The sequence below is a fragment of the Pagrus major genome, chromosome 4, assembly GCF_040436345.1.
Source record: "Pagrus major chromosome 4, Pma_NU_1.0".
NCBI lineage: Eukaryota > Metazoa > Chordata > Actinopteri > Spariformes > Sparidae > Pagrus > Pagrus major.
Window position 1 is genome coordinate 16725091 of NC_133218.1, and position 20718 is coordinate 16745808.

Below are 20718 nucleotides of genomic sequence, written 5' to 3' on the forward strand. Positions count from 1 at the left end.
ATTCAATTCAAGTATCTACTCTGGGAAACACGAGCATAGCTGCACATTGCTTTGAAAATGTGCACCGTTTCCTCAAATGAGATAGAACGAGACACCGGTCCTGCTGCATTCATGACTGTAAAATGTAATGAATCACTAGAGAAGGCTGTCAGACATCCTGCAGGTAGCTGTGGAGGACGAGGACAGATACAGGTCTGCCCTTTATCTAACCCAGTACAGACACAAATTCCAATATTATATTTACTAATTTTTGATGGGATATTTTTGATGTTTCTGCTGTCTGGAGAATACAGTATCTGTCTGAAACAAGCAGGTATAACATACCAACAACTGTCAATTAGACCCCAGGCACATCGCACAGCTGCCGAGCACACCCAGCTCAGCCACTCCACCCGACAAGTTCAGCTAGTCCACAAAAATGTCAACCCGGCGGGAACGGCCCAAAGTTAGGTTTATGACAAATAAAAACTGCAATGAGTGGAGGAGTGGCCTAGTTTATCTCATTATATAAGTAAAAAAAATAATATTAATAATTTAATATTACAAATAACACCAGTTAATAGGGCTCAGGTCACTTTTGGGGTCTATCTGTGCATGTGCCATTTTATTTATTTATTTATTTTTTCATTATTTTTTTTTTTACTTTTTAAAACAGGTCCCCATCGACTTCAGTTGTTAAGGAGAATGCTGCGACGCTGTTTTGCTGTGAAGCTCCAGAAATGTTTTTGAAATTCTCCCTGTTGAAGTTTGAGAGTTGCTTATTTTCTGAATTACAGACTCGGTATGATGAATCAGATCTCTTTTATACATGCAGCATGGACAGGAGACCCACAATGTTCTCTCCAGACTTTCAGATTGTCTTCACTTACATACTGAGCTGGGACCTCATTGTCATCCCTCCTGCATGTTTTACTACAGAGGCAGAGAGGTTTCTGTCAACAGATCAGTGGGCCAACTATTGAGTTTATGTCAAAATGGTGAACCAGTCCTTTAACTGAGAGAGGGGACAACATTAACCTTTTTACCTGCCGACTGAAGGTGGATGCTTGATGCTCAAACCTCCACAGCTGTGTTCAATAAGCTCATGAGCTCTCTGAAGGCCGTTCTGGAAAAAGTGGAACATCATGAACCGAAGCTGAAGTCGGGGGCCCACTGCTCAATTCAGCCCCGGGGCCAATTACAGGGTTAATCTGGCCCTGAGCCCAGAGCGAACAGCAGAGACATGGAGCTGATCAAAACCTGGATGTCTGACAGAGACATGACTCAGCAGCTTTAGAGTTTTATAACATCACATTCATGCATTTCATTTGCCGTGAACCTCACAGAGACGAGGGTCTGGATTTGTATGGTCAGCTCTCCGGGCTAAAGCAACAGATCGCGTCTGCAGTGTTTCTCTACGATGTTCTGACTAAAGTGAAACATTTGTACTCATGTTACCGGGTCAGTTGATGACGTTCAATGAAGTGAAGTGAAATAACTTCACAAACATCACATGCTGTGTCACTTTAACTGCAGTTTGAACCTCTGAAAAGTTACAACCCGCAGCTTTAAAAGTTAAAATCTGTCACTGAAATGAAGAGAAAAGCTGCTCCACCATCAACACTGGAACACAGTTGGTACATAATATAACTCCTTAAAAATATTTAGTTTCTTATCAGATTTTGATCGGTTTTAAAATAAATTTTTTTTTCATCATTAAAGCCACTTTGGTGCCCTCCACTGGTCATATATAATATGATGTAATATAATAGTGTATGTTGATCCTCAACACAGAGTAGATATAAAGTTAAGAGTCTACAGGAGCAGGAAGTGGCATTAAAGGGAAAGTAACTCAAATTAGTACATAAGTGCAGTACTCCACAGCTGAGTACTCCAGACCATTACACAAACACATTTCAGATCATGGAGAAGGTGGGGTAACACTTTGTGACTGGACAGAACATTTCATGTTTTAATTGTGTACTACTGTCAGCCTCAGTCTCAAACAAGAAGTGTTGTCTCACCTTTTCCTTAATCTGAAATGTTGTTTTCTGAAATTGTGACACATTTTCCAAAAAGTTGTTGTGTGCGTTTTGTGAAATAGTTGAATTTTGTGAAATATTGCGTTATCTGACATGCTGTGTTTTAAAATTTGTTGCGTTTGTGAAATAATGTTGAATTTTGTGAAATGTTTTACAAAATCTTGCTGGGTTTTGTGAAATGTGTGTCATGAAAAGTTGTTTTTTGTAAAATGTTGCCTGACGCGAAATGTGTTTCGTGAAATGTGAAATGTTGCATTTTGTAAAAAAAAGTCTTTTGTGAAATTTTGCGTTTTCTGAAAAGTTGTGTTTTGACCCCCAGGGCCACCGTAATTTGGACTACATTTTAGAGTATAAAAGAACAATAAACCTGTCAGGGCCTTTTTTCAAAGCCTGACTGATTCACACACACATACACACAGATGCACTGAAGGAGTTACAACTTTTTTTATGTATAACAGGGGCATGCCAAGTCACAGCATTCTGGTACGTCGCAACAAAATTACAGCAAGACACATTGAAAAACACGTATTCACACAAACACACACACACCCTCACTTTCACACAGTCATTCACACTTGTTTTCTGTACAGACCAGAATAATTCATAACTTCATATCAGCATTAAGAAGTACCTACAGAGTACAGACACAACAGACCGAGTTCACCGCCGCGGGACACGTTCACACCGCACGCCCCAGAGTTCAATTCAGATTCAAGTTTGTGTTTGAACGTTCACATTTAGTTTCTGACAGCAGCACCAATCAGACTGGACGCTGCTTTCATTAGAGAAGGTTTACCATCCAAAGTACGTACAAATTGACTTGGCTGTGAGACTGTAAATGTGGACGAAATGTGCTTTATTGGATAATTTAACTGGATATGGGAAATATATAATTATCTTTCCACATTCAGATCATAAATCTGGAGAATCAGCTGATACATAGAACTGATCCAATACCAGAACTCAATCAGTGAATGTCATCACAACAGTGACTTAGACAGTTTCTCATGTCCCCTCAATGTGGCTGTCAATATTGAGCTACAGTAGCATGTTAGCACTTTTCTTTTTTTTTGTTTACAACAAACTCTTATTAGATCACTGATCTTTACAGAATTTTGAGAATCGATGCATCTCACTGCTGCGGAGTATGTTGACAGCTCAAATTGAGGAGGGTACTTGTGAGCTTGTTGTTCTTTGATAATAATCATTTAAATAACTTTTCAGGCTGAAATGGCGATCGTTTGACCGTTACAGCCACTCAAATGTGATATTGTCTGACTTGGTCAGATGAAAAAAGCTCTTTGAGGAGATCACCTGCTCATGGTGGACAGACATCTTCTTACTGTTTTCCTTTTAGTGCATTTTATAACACAATGATCAGTTCTGTGACATTGAACCTGCATCAATAATTTGGTCACATGACAACGGGTCAGGGTTGGATCAGATTTATGATTTGGAAAGTTTGAAAAGCGCATTACAAATCAAATCATTTATTTCCTTCTACTGTGTCTAAACAAATCCATGGATCATCGAGGAACAAGAGGACACAATCTGAATTAGGACACTTGTAGCTGCAGAGTGAACATGACCCGACACAGCTGTCACTAGTTTCATCCTGTAACGTTACAGTTTTTAAAGTCTATATAAAACCATTTACATTTGGGGTGAATGTCTCGAGTACAAAAAAGGCACTGCCATTTGTTATTCTAAATATGACTTTCCCAGCCTTGTGCATGCAGTTTTAAAATATAAATTACACTGTTTTTCAATCTTCTCCTTTTCTTTTTTCTGCATTTTCTTCAATTTTTTGTCTTTTTTGTGTTTTTTTATTATTAAACATACAATATTCTTTTGTCAAATATATACGTAAGCCTGCAGTCAATACAGGACATCGGCTCTTTGATAAAATAAAACTAAATGACTTAAGGAGCACAGTCAAGCGGTAACACTTTGTTACAGAATGGATGCTGCTGCATTTACAACAAAAAAAAAAAAAAAAAAAAAAGAAGAAAAGAAAAAAAAAGTCTTGGCATCCCATAATGACATCATCTGACTAAACTGCAGAATCTATGACAAAAATAAAAGATACAAAACAGCATATATGTCTCGACTTAAAGTACATTAAATGTTTTTGGAATATCAAGGCGTTATCTAACTGTTAATACTGCAGTTTGCACAGCGTTAGAAGCACTCCTGGACACCCACAGAGCTGATATGCATTTAGAAAACATAAAAATAAAGCATTTGGTTTGAAGAGATGTGTAATGATCCAGACCTCAGAGCTATAACCCTCCAATGTCCCGTCAAAGGTCTGTTCTGAGTTCATGTGTCTTTGACCAAGAGATGCTGCAGGAAACCAAGGTTGAGTAGAAACTGGAGGCATGTGCTGTTGTTCTGAACTCTCAATACCAAACATGTAACTTTACTGTTCTATCACCTTGAAAAATCACATAAACTCAGGTTATTTAAACTCTGTTCTATAAAATGTGGCACAGACGAGAACTCGTGCTTGAATGCAAAACTGAAATAAATCTCCTGATCTTTGTATCAACACCTTTATAACTCAAACAATGCAACGTGGTATGATAGTAAAAGAAATACTGCAACAAATACAAATTCCATTAATCCCTTTGAATACATTACTACATACTGACTGCAGGTCATTTTAACAAGTGATGTAAAACATGTTTAAAGGATAAGGCTGCTGATAGTCTCTACTATCTGTTGCACAAATCCAATGAAAACACCCAAACCAACAATGAATGTATCTACAGGAATAAACAAAAATAAACCAAATCTACCCAAGAGTGACATCTCACTACCAGTCAGACTGCACAAACACAACACAAGTGAAAGTGTTGTTATTAGTGTGATATTAAAGCATGTGTTGTCGATGAATGAGATGTCTACACTTTAAAATAACATCACAATAAAACTATATGTCAGCATATACATGACAAACAAGTTTTCTACCTGAAAGTTATTGTCATTAAACAATGTGATAAGGGAGTGACCTGGCTGATTATCGGGGCCAATAATCAAAATTTTTCTGATAATTAGTATCGATGTTTTTTGTGTCTAATTGCCAATAAAATCAATTAATTTAAAAATGCTCTACTCTGGCTGTGAGGCAGCATGCTTTCTCTTTCTGGCCCACAACACTATCTGAATCTGCAAAGTAACTAGTAACTAAAGTTATCAAATAAATGTAGTGGAGTGAAAGTATAGAGTAGCAGAAAATAGATATATTCAAGTAAAGTACCTCAAAATTTTATTTAGTTACTCTCCATCACTTTTTATTCTAAATGTTGACACTAAGATTTAGATTTTTTGTTGCAAATGTATATTAGTTCCATCTGTATCAGCCCTGAAAGAAACACATTGGTCGATCCCAAACAATAAAGATTAACACCAGCCTTATCTTTTAAAGTAACATACAAACCTACAGTATAAACCTCTCCCACTCAGGCGCTAATATGCCAACAGCACCTAGATCAGACTCAGAATGGACCAATCTACTTCCCGGCCTGCCAAAGAACTACAACAATACACCACTGTTTTGTTTGCCGACAGCCCGTCAGACATGAATTCTGTTACCGAACATGAACGGATGTATCTGTGATGGACCGGCTCCGGCTCTTGGCTGCGCTACGACAGCGAAGCTTCACATGAAAAATCTCAACATGACACTGATAGATACAAACAAGATTATAGTTCAACAACAGCAACAAAAAAATAAAAGAAGAAAATAGTCAAAGTCAACAATAACTATGTTAATATTTGAGATGTACGTATGGTCACCAGCCATAACATGTTAATACATATGGTACTTTAAATAATAATACACCTAAATGAGTAAAAGTATCACCTCTGCAAAAATTCTGAAAAAAAAAAAAAAAAAAAGAATAAATAATTTTTTCTACTTTAAGTACTGATTCATATGGCAGTGACACTGAAACAGTCTGATTCTCTGTGAGGAGCATCAGAAAAAAACAAAACACGTCAAAGGTGTAACATCAGTTTCTCCATTCAGGATTAAAATGGGTTCATGTCACATTCATGCTTTGGTGGAGTCTTCATCTTCGTTCAAAGACGCACTGATCACATCTGATTGGCTCTTATAGACTCAAAGTATAAGAGCAGAAAACACACACACACACTCGAAATACTGAGACAAAAATCTGGTGTGTGTGTGTATGTGTGGACTGTTTGTCTGAGCATGCACTGATCCAGACTGTCAGAGGCAGAATAAGACACCATAACAGAATTTCTGCATGTTTTACTCCCTTTAAAGCAGTTAACACATTGAGTACGTCAGTGCTTGCTATCCTAAAGTGTACTGTAGTGTTTAAATTTCTACATTACATTAGCCCAAACTCGTAGTTATCCTGTTAGGGTATAAAACTGCATTTATCACAGCAAACATCATGGCTGCATTTACATTTTTTCAACACTATTGTTGTTGTTTGGTTTGTTTGTGTGTACAGATCTTTTAGAAAACCTGCCCTGCAACTTTTAAAAGTAAATGCAGACACACTATTTATTTACTGTGAATGGAAGTCAATTTTAAACTATTTAGATTATTTTAATACCATAATAAAATGAGTGAAAACTTGTGTTTGCTTGAAAGAAAAACATTTAAAAAAAAGCGTAAAGTCTATTCAAATGGAAGTAAATGGGCTAAAACATGCACAAACACTGGTATGATCCTTTAACTGTGAGTATTGTCACCTCCAACATCCACCACCAGACAAACAGAAGTTGTTTAAAGTCAATGAGAGCTTTTCGTCTCTCCTGTGGGATTCAACGTCACCACTTGTTGTGGTTCTACCGCCTGACTCTGAGACTAAAGCTCTACAGTCAAGAGCGAGTGTGGATCTCATCTCTTCTATCTGCTCCATTTGATCCAACTCCAAAGCTCCAAACAGTTTCTTTGAGCCTTGAACATTTGGATTTTAGTGTATCACATTATCATATCAAGTGCAGGATACAAAAGGTACTATACAATTGCAACAAACTAATGAAGAAACTAAACAATAATAATCAATAACCCTTACTGATAACCATTTGGGGTCAGTACTCTCAGCACATGTGCTCAGTTGAAAGCAGCACAGAGGGGGGTTTCCTATCCAGCTTATATCTATATAAACCTATTCTTATAAAGTCTGTATCAGACACAATAAACTGAGGATTAAATATTAAGACACAGAAAAACCATGAGACTTAAAAAAAAGAAAATAAATTCCATGTAGGCCTGCACTGACAGAACAGACATAGACACATGTTACACAGGCTGCAGCACTGATATCTCCCCAAATGTTGCTCATGAATGATTTTTCAATGATCTGCCGAGTGCCGGTGTGTCCATGGGCTTCAGTGTCTGTCCTGCCATGACTGTGTTTGGCCAGCAGGTGGAGGTAAGCACTAATGAGACAATCTCTGGGAAAACTACCCTTCATGGATTGACAGTGTGTGATTTCTCAAGTGTTGCAATCCTCTGAGCAACACGGTCCGAGTGGAAACCAAATCGACCTCCTGTTTTTGTTTCTGCCACTCCGTGTTTCACACGTTTCACAATCTTCCTTTCCTCCAAGAAAGATATTTAGTTGTAACATGCAGCTTAAGCATATCACCCTGCTTTAGAAAAACAACTAAACTCAGTATCTGAACATGCAGACAGCTGTATTAATCTCCCATTTACGTGTATAAAAACCTACATTTTCAATGCGTTGTGCCTACAACGGCTCTAAATTCAAAGAGTTCATAGACTACATGCTATGGATTTAAATATGTAACTGACCGGTGCCAGATTCACTTCCTCCTACACTCACTCACAGACTCACAATATGATTAGACATGACATCATCTTCCTCTGTCATCATCAGCCGATCAGAGGTCCTGCCTCTGATGTCTTCCTCTTCCAAACATCCGCTTCCCTCTCCAGTATCACTTCAGCTCGATCCTTTCTTCTACTACTTCCTGTGTCTTTCTCCACGTCACCTTCTTCCTCTTACCCCTCTTCACACGTCTGCTCTACATCCTTCTCTCACGTTCCCTCTTGGTAAAAGTTCAAGCCAACATGTCTTTGTCGTCGGCTGCTAAAATAAAGAATAAGCACGTTGGTTGTAAACTAGCGTGATGGCTACTCATGGGACGTAAAGCTGGTAGACAGCCAAGGCTTTACAGAATAATACACAATTCATACCTGAAATTCATACATGTTTCTGTACCCTTTGAAAGTAGCATCATTATGTAAACAATAAATACATACAATACAAATAAATGATTTTTTTGCCACCCAATACTGAGGAAGAGGCCTTCCCGAGCTCTACAAGCGTCCTCACTGAAAACAGTCAAGGAAATCCCAAACTTCCTTCTGCGTCCTTCTAGCTCTGCTTGTCTCGTCTTGTTTTTGGGTCTGAGGTACTGTTATGGATTTGAAAGATGCCACGAGCTGTGGTCGATGTGCGGGGACCATAGGGTGTCGGAGAGGGAAAGGGCCTCAGTCTCACTGGGCCCTGATCCACAGGCCAGCGTCTCCCTTCTGCTGGGGCTGACTGGACTGCAGCACTGCTTCTGGCCTCCCCAGAGGGGGGCGCTGTTCACACACTGTCCAGGCCATGTTCAACGCTTTTCTCTCTCCTCACCCAGATGCAGGTGACTGTGAGCATGCTGGCAGAGCAGGAAGTGTGTTTTTCCGACCCAATGGACGGTGCCAATGTGATAGCTTGTGTTTGCCGTTTGATGACCGGCTCTCTTGTGTTTCTTGGATCCTGCCCGACCCTTTGGTTGAGCTCTACCATTGGCTACAGGGAGAGGGGACAGGAGGGCTGGTGACCTCGAGATGACTTATCGTGAGAGAGCCTCGTGAACCTGCGCTGTCCTACTGCTCTCACAGGTCCTCGTTTCATATTGTTGATGTGCGGTCAGCACCATCTAAAAAGAAACAGCAGAGAGAAGAAAAGGCATCAAGGTTTAACTCAGCAAACATATAGAGTGTTAGTGCTGTCACTGTCAATTAAGGGTCCCCATGAAGACAAAACTGTAAACATGAACAGTACAAAGGCAGCCACGAGTTGTCAGGCTCCTATCACTAACCGTCCCTGTGTCTTTCTCCAACTGCATGCTCGGACAGGCTCCAGCCTTCCTGTGACCCTGAGTAAGAATAAGCTGGTCCAGGGAAGCATTTCAGATCTCTTAGCTGTCAGGCACCAACATATGTGTTGTGTATGTTCTACGTGCTTGTTCCATGTGGGTCAAACAGCCCAATTGGCTGTAGAGGCAACATTTAGCTTTCATGCTCCTCTTTGACTTCCAAAAAAATTCCTAAAAAGTTTTTTTTTTTTTTTTGTTTTTTTTTAAAGACACCAATTTTAAAGTTCTCATTCATTTTCCTTCATACATTATTGAATGTAAGTTGTTTGTAAGCCTCTTTGGGCTATAGAGTATTGACTGTAAGCCTTGTATGCATAAGATTTAATGTGAATGCCCTCATCTGTTAGTAAAGAAGGCCCAAAGCTTTTCTGACTTGATGAACAGTGAGGGGCCAGGGCCCACACTGTCATGGTGAGAGAACAACACATCTGTCAAAATACTGATAGAGCCTTTCAGAGAAAAACAACAGTCTGACAGCTGTTGCCTCTGGTGTGGCTGAAGAGGAAAATGTTATCAAGCTACGCACTGGTGGACATTTTGATCCCACAAACAGAAAGACTCCATCATGATATTGAAAGGGCAGGTTAATGTCATTATGGGCTGTTGTTGAGTAGTACAGCAAAGTACATAATATACTGAATAACACACGAGTCAGGTGTAAGCAGAGCAGCTAAAGCTACTAGTACATGTTTGTTTTAAGTTTGTTATTGAATTGTTTTTGATCTTAGTTTTTTTTAATTTTTTTATTTCACACCTGCAGTCATCCAGAGAAAAAAGAAAAAGGTATGCCTTTTCTTTTTGTGCAGTTTGACCTGTCGTGTACATTATTTCATTGAAACTTGTGCAGAACTGGTATTATGTCTAAATGTCAGACCACTGATCGTTTTCAGGTCAAATATTTATGTACAAGAGAGGAAAAAATCTAAAAGTAAAACACTAAGACAGTTTTTTTAGTTAAATCCTTTGTGCTGCTCCCCACCCAAAACACACACACACACACACACACACACACACACACACACACACACACACACACACACACACACACACACACACACACACACACACACACACACACACACACACACACACACACACACACACACACACACACACACACACACACAAAGCAGCACTTGTCTGGCGTTCTGTGCTGAGCACTGAGGCCTACTGTCTTCACCTCAGGATGGGGGGAGTTGGCACTGACTTTGACCCAGACTAAAATTCACTGTACATGGGAACATTCTGCTTAGGTCACCATCTTGACTCAGGCCACTGCAGTATAATGCTGACAGATTTATATCTGTGTTCAATGTTCAAATTTATCAAGTTTGCCAAAACAGCAAAACGTCAATTTTCTCAAAAATGTATAACGGTCAGCTGTCTGAGGTTCCTCAACAATTATTCATCACTTCCCAAAACCTGGTCCACCTGAGACCAGTGTATTAAAATGATCAAAAGTTACATATTTAGTGGTTTAGAATGTCTACTTAGAGTGGATGGATAACCAAAGACTGAGGAGAACGAGAGTAGTTTTAAACTTTAGGTCTATGACTGCCCCCTGTCAACATAAACATGTCCACATGAAGCAGCAGGACTATGATGCAGCCTCATTAACAAGGTGATTAGATATATCATGCTACCTTTTCTGTCATTCAAAAATATTTCCCGATTTCTTCCTCTACAGTAAAATGTGAACACAACAAACAGCTGTTCCAACAGTCACTCATCAACTTACAGTTACAAGATAATGTGGATGAAGAACTTTGTATGAGATTTCTTTAAGTCAAATTATAGTTAAAATAAAATAAAATATGATGTAATGCTACAAATAAAGCTGTATAGCAGGTCATATCTGATAGTGTCAAATATATTTGTGAGTGAGAGTGTTTGCTAAACCACCTTTTCTTTTCTGGCTCCTCTCATTTTATTTCCCTCTTGAGCTGAACTTGCCTCGGCTGTTGACAGAATCGCTGTCAGATTTTAAACTTGGCGAGTTTTGGACCTGCTTGGCCTGACTGGACCAACCAAATATAACACATGTGAAAAAGCCTTGTTGGGCTCCAACAAGTCTGGAGTTATTGATGGGCCAAAGCCTCCAGACTTTAAGCTGTTCACACAAAAGGATGATTGACTGAGTGTTGCAGCGGGCCAGTCAGCCTTAAGATCAGTGTTGAGATCAACTAAGGTGGCTGAGCCTGAATATTACTCAATAACTGATTGACTGATATGACTTTTGGACACGGTGGAGCTTTTAGCTTTTAATATAACACAGAATTTCTGATTGAGTTGATCCAACTGCAGCCCTGTTCAGAAGCTTTTAGGACTGAAGCTGAAAGAACTGAAGTAATAGAGTGAAAGCGCATCCTGCTTAGATGTTTATTCCAGATACATACCGAGTGCCATGCACAAAACAAATCTGATGAGTTGCATACAGGTGTACAGAATGCTGCTGGCAAGTAGCAGGGTCCTGTTTCTAATAAATAAATGATGTGGTATCAGATCAATGCATAGACCCATGTACGCGCTTCCATCGCAGTATCAGAGGCATTTCCAATACTGTATTGGTGTATCTGTACAACCATAATTCTTATGTGCGAGTATGTAATCGTATTACCCCTGTTACAGGAGCCCCAATAAGCCTGTGAAACTACAGTTTGCAAGCTATATTAAAACATGAGACTGTTGGTATATCAATATCTGGTGGCTGTCAGCTACCTGTGCAGTACTGTCAAAAACAACTTGAGTGATACAATAATAAAGGTCAATGACAGCAGTTGTTTCTGGGATGTCTTTAGGTTATGCCAAGAGTACCACAAGATTGATAAAAATAAGGGATAAAAACTGTCAAATGCAGCAAATTGCATCTTTAGCCAAAACATGCCTCTTTAGCCACCAAAAAAAACACAAAGTTCATGTGACTAAGAGAGATAGATGACAATAAAATCAATGCACTGATGTGTTGTATGTGTGTTTTTTTTCCTTTGAAAACCTAAAAGTGTCAAATAGATTTACTTTGGAAAGAAAAACCCTGTTTTATTAATTGTTTAGTGGTACCGGTACCAGGCTGCCAGTCTGACTACATCGCCAGTCAGGCTTTATTCTCCTGGGACATTTCATGCCCGGTGGCAGCTACAATTGCATAGTGAAAGCGTGGTTTTTAGAGAACCAATTGTAACGCATATGGTGCAATTATTCTATAGCCATTACATCGTTCACTCAACATTTACTTCATAATGACAAGTGAAAGCAAAGACCTTGTCTAGTGCCAGTTTAATACTGTTGTTAGTTCATTCACGTCACATATTCTGCATGAAGCTGGACGGGGAAAACAAATCATTAAAACACTGATCTAGTTTATCATTCCTGTCTTCAGTTGCGGGCTACAACCTGAAGAAATACACAAAACAGTATTTAAATCAAACCATGGCAGCCAGATACCAAGGTGGATTCATTCTCAACAGCTGAGATAAGTCAGCTGGTACAACAAGGACAGACTGTTCTCTGTGAAGTGTCTTGGATATCAGAAATCTGGACAATATTATGATCATACATAGAGGGATATAAATAACCACATTATTCTATGATCCATTTAAACATCACATCCCGAATATGATCAAAGACTGCATGAGGCATATAAACAGCAGGATAGTGTTCATGTGATAAAGAGACACAGACTAACAGGAGGGAAGCTTTACATGTTCTTGAACCACAATTATTCTCCAGATAACAACTGTATCTGATGTATTATGGTTGAATAATCAGGATCAATTAAAACTGCGTCTTACCTCCCAAGGCGTGCTCTGTCATACTCAGACACAGAGACTCAAGGCGATTGTTGATGTCTGGCTCTGTCACCGGCAACTGAACATCTGTACAGCAACAAAAACAAATGTGAAGAAACATCAGTATCAGAGATTAAATTATATTCATATTAAACAATGATGTGAATAAAATGTCCTGATAATGATCACAGCAGGTTCAGCAATCATTGTTTTTTTTTTTACAGTTGATTCTCTCCATAGCAGAAATGATGTACAATATCAGTGAACCCATTAAGTGATGAAAAGCTGCATTAGGTTTTCATTGACCTCACACACTCTTAATCAGACGCCTTTGGTCACAATGAAACAGAAGCAAGAAAATCCTTAAACCTTTTTTCCCCTTTTCTTCATAAATCAGCATCATACGAGTTGGCAAAGGACAAAAGAAAAATCAGATCAGTTCCCTGGGACAATGTTGTCCACTCGACCAGAGTGTAGCCTCAATAATCAGATTATACCACCCAGTTAGCTCTAGCACTGAGACACATGCTACATCAAAACAATGACTGCACTTCTAGAGAGAGACTTGACTGGGGACAAAATTCATACTCACTAATTGAAAATAATATGTATTGTAATTGATGTTTTTTGCTTTGACCTGGATGGTAATACAAAGAAAATAAGACCCAAACTAAATCTTCTTTTAAGACAACAGAACTGACATCAAGAAAACTTGATATTGACCATCATATGGATGAATTGAACACTGATATTTCAGTATAGCCTTCTTATGCTGCTTAACAGTCCTCCTGATAAACTTCTTCATGTAAGTTTATCTTAAAATTCTGCTGTTGTGTTCTTCTGTGTGATGTATTATGTGTCCAAGTAGTACCTTTTAGAAAAAAAAACTCTAAAAGGGAAATATTACTTTTGTTTAATTCCAAGCAACCGACCTTTACCATAGTAATAAATAAAATAACAGAAGATGCACATGTATATATGGATTTTTGACAGACAATGTATTGACAGCTGTTTTAGTTATTGATTAATCGTTCACATTCATTGGTTCCAATTTCTCACATGGGATGATTTTCTTTGTAAACTGAATTCTTCTTTTTTTTTTCTTTTTCTTTTTTTTTTTACCATAATGTGTAGCCCCTTTTGACATTTTGTTTAATTAATATAACTAGAGATGTTCTGATACAATTTTTTACTTCCAGATACCGATTCCCGATCTGATACCAGTGCATGTTAAAAAAACAGCTGTATATACTACTAAGCCTGTATGGATGTGATATGATTGCTATCATTGTTGTTTGGCCTGACTCAGGTAAAACCTTGCAGTGAATGATTGCCATACAACATTCTTTTATTATCATCTCAGTCATAACCGAAGAAGGACAAATAAAGAAATATAGGAATAAATAACAATTCCTTTAAAAACTGTTAAAGTTTAAAACAGTAGTGTAACAGCAACTTAAATAAATCTAGGAATACATAATTCCCTTAAAAATGACAGAACTCGTCGCCTGCATGTCTTTCAGCCTACATGAAATGTGTTCCCTCACTGTCTCTAAATTTGGAGAGAGCAGTTTTTTTCGTGCTCTTTCATGTGATGTGTCTTCAAATGCTTTATAAGGTTGCTGGTGTTGAAATTGGCAACACTCATGCTACCCCTCAAAATTACAGCCTTGCCTATTGAACATATCGCCGTTTTACTGGTGGGGTTATCCAGAGTAAAATATTGCCAAATAGCTGACATGTTGCTAGCTCCGTCTGACTCCTGTGAAATCAACTTCTTCGTTGCTCTAAAAACAGTAGTTGCCAGGGGCAGCCCAGCGCAACTTCCTGTCTTGGCTTCTAGAACAGTGAAGCAGAATTGATTTCCAGTGTGTAACGTTAAACAGAGCTAACGGAGCTAACTAGGAAGCAGCAGGGTCCCATTTCTAAATTACGTGGTATCAGCTCAGTGCATACACTCACATACTCGCCGATACCGATACCGATACCTGCATTTTCAGCAGTATTGACGGCATTTCCGATACTGCTATCGGAATTGGAACAACTCTAAATATAGCCCTTAGTTGCAGCCCTCCCATCATTAAACCAGCAGAATGACTTCATTATCAGACATACTGCACATCCTAGTTCCACAGTTTCCGACTGGTAACATAATAAAAATAATAATAATGTTACAACATTCTAACCTTATTAACGGATGCTCATCACATAAATTCTTTCTTTTGTTATTTTCTTTTCCTTTTTTTCCATCTCTCAGGTGCTGGTCACTGTTGACCATGTCAGCCTCAATTGTGAGCAGGGGGGAGACTGTGTTGTAGAGGGTTGGATTGAGGCTGGAGGGGGGAGTATGTGTGTGTTTTGGGGGGGTGTATTTGGGCCACAGTACAGCCTAGCAACCCCTTCCAGCCATTTAGTCCCTGAGCTGAGTCTTCAACACAGGCTGGCCAGTGAAAATCCCTTGTGGCCAGAGAGAAAAGCTGAGTTAGGCCCAGTAGTCCACACTGGGCTATTTATAGGCTCCAAATCCACCCCCCCGCAACACTCCCCTGCTCCACACACCCCTCCGCCCCCTGTACACACAGTCTTACAGCCACACAAACACACTCTGATGAAAACTCTGCACATAGACACACACTTGTTCCTTCATCCGCTCTTTTTTTTCTCTGCTGTGTCTCGCTTAATAAGTCTCTTTATCCATCTGTTGGCACAGAGAAAGACATAACCCATATATACACAGAGACAGAGGAGGGTAAGGAGGAGGTCTAGCCTTTCAAATCAGTTACTCTGGCCGAAACCCAGCTGTACCCACCCTTGAGGGTGACTGCTATGTGTGCATGACTCTGCAGAGTTGTCAAAGAATGAGAGATGGAGGGATTGGAAAGAGAGAGGGAGAGAGAGAGATGGGAAAGTTAAGAAAGAGAGGGAGTCAGGGAGAGAGGGAAGGGAAGGAAAGTGGGCCAGGGAGCTGTGTCCTCGCCGCACAAAGAGCCTCATTGTGAGACTCCTCTGACTCTTTCCTCCCTCCCTGCCTCTATCTCTTCCTCTCTCACATACAGTCTCCACTCTCCCTCCAACTTCCCTCCTCACTCCTGTTTTATTTAAATCCGTTTTTCCTCTTCATTCTAAAAAAAGGCCACTTCTAGTGTGCGTGCACGTGTGTTTGTGACCGAGTGGAGGAAGTCCCAGCATGTGCCATTACTGTCCACTGTTCCTGTGGGACAAAGTCCAGTCAGCAGAGGCTACTAAAAGTCACTCTGCCCAGTGCTGTTGATTACCATGACCCGGGCCTGAGTGGGCATACTGTCTTGTGAGCATAAGAGCCAAGGACTGGAAAATATATTCCAGTGAACTCTGGGAGAAACAATACACCATTCTTGTGTTAAACAGGTTTTTCATCCCGATAACAAGAAGAAAGTGAAAGTGAATACTTCTAATGGTCATTGTTCTGAGCTTCACATAAGGTTCGGCTTGAAAAATCTATTAGAAACACTTTTTTTTTAGGAATACTTAATTGCAATATTTAATATTTTAATATTTTTAGGGCCAAACCTGCACAATGAATGCCAAAAAAGAGTCAGCACCCAGCCCAAACATGGCAAAAAAAAGAAGAAAATTAACAACAGAACACAAACAATCAATTGTTTACAGCGGTTGTTACAGCAAATGGCTTCATAGAAACCCAGGGAAGTCATCCATTGGCTGCTTAAAGCTAAAATCAAATTCTTTTACATTCAGCAAGATGAAGAGCTTGTTTCAACAACAAGATCAAAAACATTTAATTGACACGAGCAACTGATCACACAAAGATACATCACTATGTGCTGGCATCAAAATCCTTATTTTTTGATGGTACGGTGTGCCCATCTCTTACGCCACCTGTCATGTTTTTATAGCAGTTTTAGACGCACATAAAATATTCTAAAGGGGGGCAGAGTTACTATGCTACGTACACCATATATAAGTAAATAAAATATAATAAATATACATTTTTCAAATCATCTGCATCTGTCACATTATCCCAGTGTTGTGCATTTATAATAGTGTGTTGCCAAGCATTTCTTACCAGATTGTTGGAACATGACCATGGTTTGTGGTGTGGTGTGAACTGGCAGGGAGCGGGTCCTCTGCACCGAGCTGTGGGTCCGGCTGGGCATGCTGTTGCTTCCTCCAGGGTTGGCAAACCACAGACCCTGAGGAGGATGTTTTAACATTAAATTAACTTGTTGAACATGCCAACACCTCTGGAGGATTAGTGTCATAGTTATGGTTAAAAAACATGTATCGTCTGACAGCTGAAATCTAAACCAACACCAGCATCTCATCTACTGTTTCAGTCCCATCTGTCCATTTTGTGGAAATCTGTTCAATAGTTTTTGGGCTGTTCTGCTCAAAAATGAAACTAAACTTATTTTAAAATATAAATGTGCTGAGATGACAATCGTCAACATTAGTGTTATCAAGTTTTTCCTGTAATGGAGGGCAATTTTGTATTGGAAAATAGAAATCATTTTAAAATATTTACACAAGCACAATAATATGTGATGATTTCCTGGGCCACATGGCATTTATTGAGTGTCCCTTGTGGTACAAAGAAAGTTAAATACGACAGAGTTTTGAGCAATTGCTGCATTTAGACTTTTTCATTTTAAACAGGTGTTTTATTAGCTAACGACACGAGTCCACCAAGAATGCCCCAGAAGGCAAAACCATATATCCGATATAATTTGATGCTGAAATTTTAAGCTCACACATCCTGCACTTACTTTCAACTAATTTCCTAAACCACTGCTTTTAACATTGCTATACCTTCAATGATCAAAGAGGAATATGAAATGAGCAAGCTTGAAAGTAGTTGGGTCTAAGATCAATGCCAGAGCGTCTTCAACATTTTCACCCCCTACACTCCTGTCTGGATGTCTGGCCCACACCTAATGACAGTCTCAGATGCTCACCACATGAATTCCTCACTGTAACCTGCCTATTATACCCCCAACACCATTACCACACGCCCCTCCCCTCACCTCTCTCCCTCTGCCCTCCCTCCTCACGGCCCTCCAGTGCCACGGGCCAGGGAAAAACAGGAAATGCCTGTGCACTGTTCTCACTGCCTCTGACTGGCTCTCTCACTCTCATACACACTCATACATACTCTCCCTCTCTCTCTCTCACTGCCCCTCCTCCTCCAACACCACAGCTACCTCTCCCAAACTATGACTCACATATTTCCCTCCCACCCTCTTTCTTCTTCTCTCTCTACACATCCAGACTACAGTCCCACACAAGAAGGTCCAACGTAAGGAGGAGGAGGAACTGAGGTATTTCCTCCCATTGTAAGGGATAGAGAGATAGATAGATAGAGATAGAGATAAGGAGAGAGAGAGAGAGAGAGAGAGAGAGAGAGAGAGAGAGAGAGAGAGAGAGAGGGAGAGAGAAAGTGTAAGAGGTTCCCAATGAACTGGGTCAGCCGAGACCAAAGTGTGCCAGGATGGGCCTGAAACAGCTCCACAGCTCCTCCTGTTTCAGTGTTCGGCACTGACGCAGGGCCTCTGGTATGTGGGGTGACCTGCCTACGAGTTCTATCCACCTCACTTCATTCGCAAAACTCCACCACTGCTCCTCTTCCTCACCCCACATTTTTTTGTCATGGAGTAAAAAGTCTATTTCAGGCAGAATACGTGCTGAGGGAGGAATTCTGCTGCCCAGGTTATTGTAAACATCCTGGAATGTATTATTACACATCTCAAAATGTTCCTCTGTACAGTCATGAACACCAGTCAGTTTTCCAGTTGCTACACCCACAGGATAATACCAATGAAATTAACTCTTGTTTTACTGTATTACAGATCTTAATCTAATCTTCAATATTCTCATGCTATTTTATCTTCACATATACACAAATATGAAAATACTAATAAATAATAACGTGGTAACTGACAGGCTCATCAAACCATTACACCCATGCTGATTTAACTCCTTAAATCACACTTTAATTTCTGTCCTTGTTATCTAGCCTGTGCTTGCACTCCCTGTTCTCCCTATTGATTTACTCTCATCTCTCCCAAAACGACTCACCTGTCTCCCCTGCTTGGGGCCGGTGGGTGTGCTGCTAGAGCTGCGGGGCGTGGGTCCCAGCAGCCCCCCGCTGCCCAGCGGGCCCAGCCTGGCAACCGGCAAACTCCTGGAGGGCATCTGGAACTGGCGGAGGCTCCTCCTGGCCGACACACTGCTCCCAACACAACTAGCGGTGGGGAGAGAGTTGGACTGGCCAAAACGGCTGCAGCAGGGCGAGAAGTGACACAAGCAAACACTGGTTGAATTCCTGATCGCAGGTGTTGGAACTGTGTAAACAAATCAGTTTTACAAATAATGAGCCGCACATGAATGCCAAAAAGGAGCAAGACTAGGAGGGAGAAAGACTAATGTTCTAAAATAAAGTTTATTAATTACAGATTAAATTAACATGCATAATTTGAATTTTATCTTTACTCTAGCAGCGGTGATGATTTCATCAAACACTGTAAAATGAATCAATAAATCCTTCTCTAACTCACTTCTCTGTTTGCTTACATTTATAAAAATAAGGGGAATCAGTGAACTACATGAATAGTGTTGTCATATTTGCTCTGTGTACACCCATTCTAATGGTTTCTGACATTTTTCACTCATACGATAATTGACACCCAGAGATTTGTATTCTTTTCACACAACCTGGATGTTCTGGATGTTTTATCAAAGTGAGACTGATCTTGATTCAAACCATGAAAGCTACCGCAGGTCTGTGTGTTTACCTCCTCTGCGGTCGGTACCCTGCAATGTCAAGGAGGGTTTTCCTCGGAATGGACCGGAACAGCCTCTGGACCTGTTGTTTCCATGACAACAGCCTCTTCTTCTGTGTCTCAGTGAAGGACTGTCAGGGAGGGGGAGGGGAGAACAGGCAGTATGAATCAGGGATGACATGAAGCCTGGATGAGGATGTACAGGTGCATTGTGTCACAACAAATGAAACGGATATGTTTCTCTAACTCAAGTTTTAAAGAGACACAGAGTGGTTAGAGCTGAATCTATGATTCATGGTATATCCATGTATACTATATCTGTATCTGTACTTTTACACTGATCTGATTAGGACTGAAACGTTTCCTCAAGTAACTCAATGACTAAAAAGCCTCATATTTAATTTTCTTTAGAAAGATTCTGCAGGAAATGTTCATGGTTAGGTTGTAAAAATAATATTTGTATATAGTTGACAGGAGGGCAGTTCCACTTATGTATACATTTATTTTTTCATTTATTTGAATGTATCTGGGGTAGACTTGTTTTGCAGTACATGTTCATGTCATTATTAAATCACAGATGCCTTAGTGATATCGATCAGTAAAAAAAATAGTGATGAATGATGAAATCAGTTGTAAATTTGTGGAGCATTTTGAATACTTTACTGAATTTGCCCCTCAGAATGCTTTTATCACTTGAATTAACTTATTTTTAATTAATGAAACTTGACTTGAAACTTGAAACAATTGTAAAAGTAATAAAAAAAATGGAAGAATTCATTGCTAGCCAAACTTGCAACATCATACTGGCAGACATGATATCAGTCCAAAACATCATGTACTGTCTGTTTCTGGTCTGAGTGGGTACCTCATGGATAAGGCACTTGTCGATGAGCTGTAGGTAGGAGCTGATGTTGTCCTCATCTGACCTCGACACCAGTAGCTGGGTGCAAACTGAGGAAGCACAGATGGAAAATAAGACAT

The 20718-nt window shown here is 39.8% G+C and overlaps 1 protein-coding gene across 1 annotated transcript in view; it reads right to left on the bottom strand.

Annotated features, from left to right (window-relative positions):
• Nucleotides 1-2441: 2441 nt before the first annotated feature.
• samd4a (sterile alpha motif domain containing 4A) overlaps nucleotides 2442-20718 on the bottom strand; it is a 59113-nt gene continuing 40836 nt past the window's right edge. The window contains exons 8-13 of the mRNA XM_073464328.1: nucleotides 20603-20688; nucleotides 19750-19868; nucleotides 19034-19235; nucleotides 17025-17151; nucleotides 12965-13048; nucleotides 2442-8957 (exon numbers count right to left, since the gene is read on the bottom strand). Coding sequence (XP_073320429.1) covers nucleotides 8929-8957; nucleotides 12965-13048; nucleotides 17025-17151; nucleotides 19034-19235; nucleotides 19750-19868; nucleotides 20603-20688 — 647 coding nt within the window. The 3' untranslated portion in view covers nucleotides 2442-8928. The remainder of the gene's footprint in view (nucleotides 8958-12964; nucleotides 13049-17024; nucleotides 17152-19033; nucleotides 19236-19749; nucleotides 19869-20602; nucleotides 20689-20718) is intronic.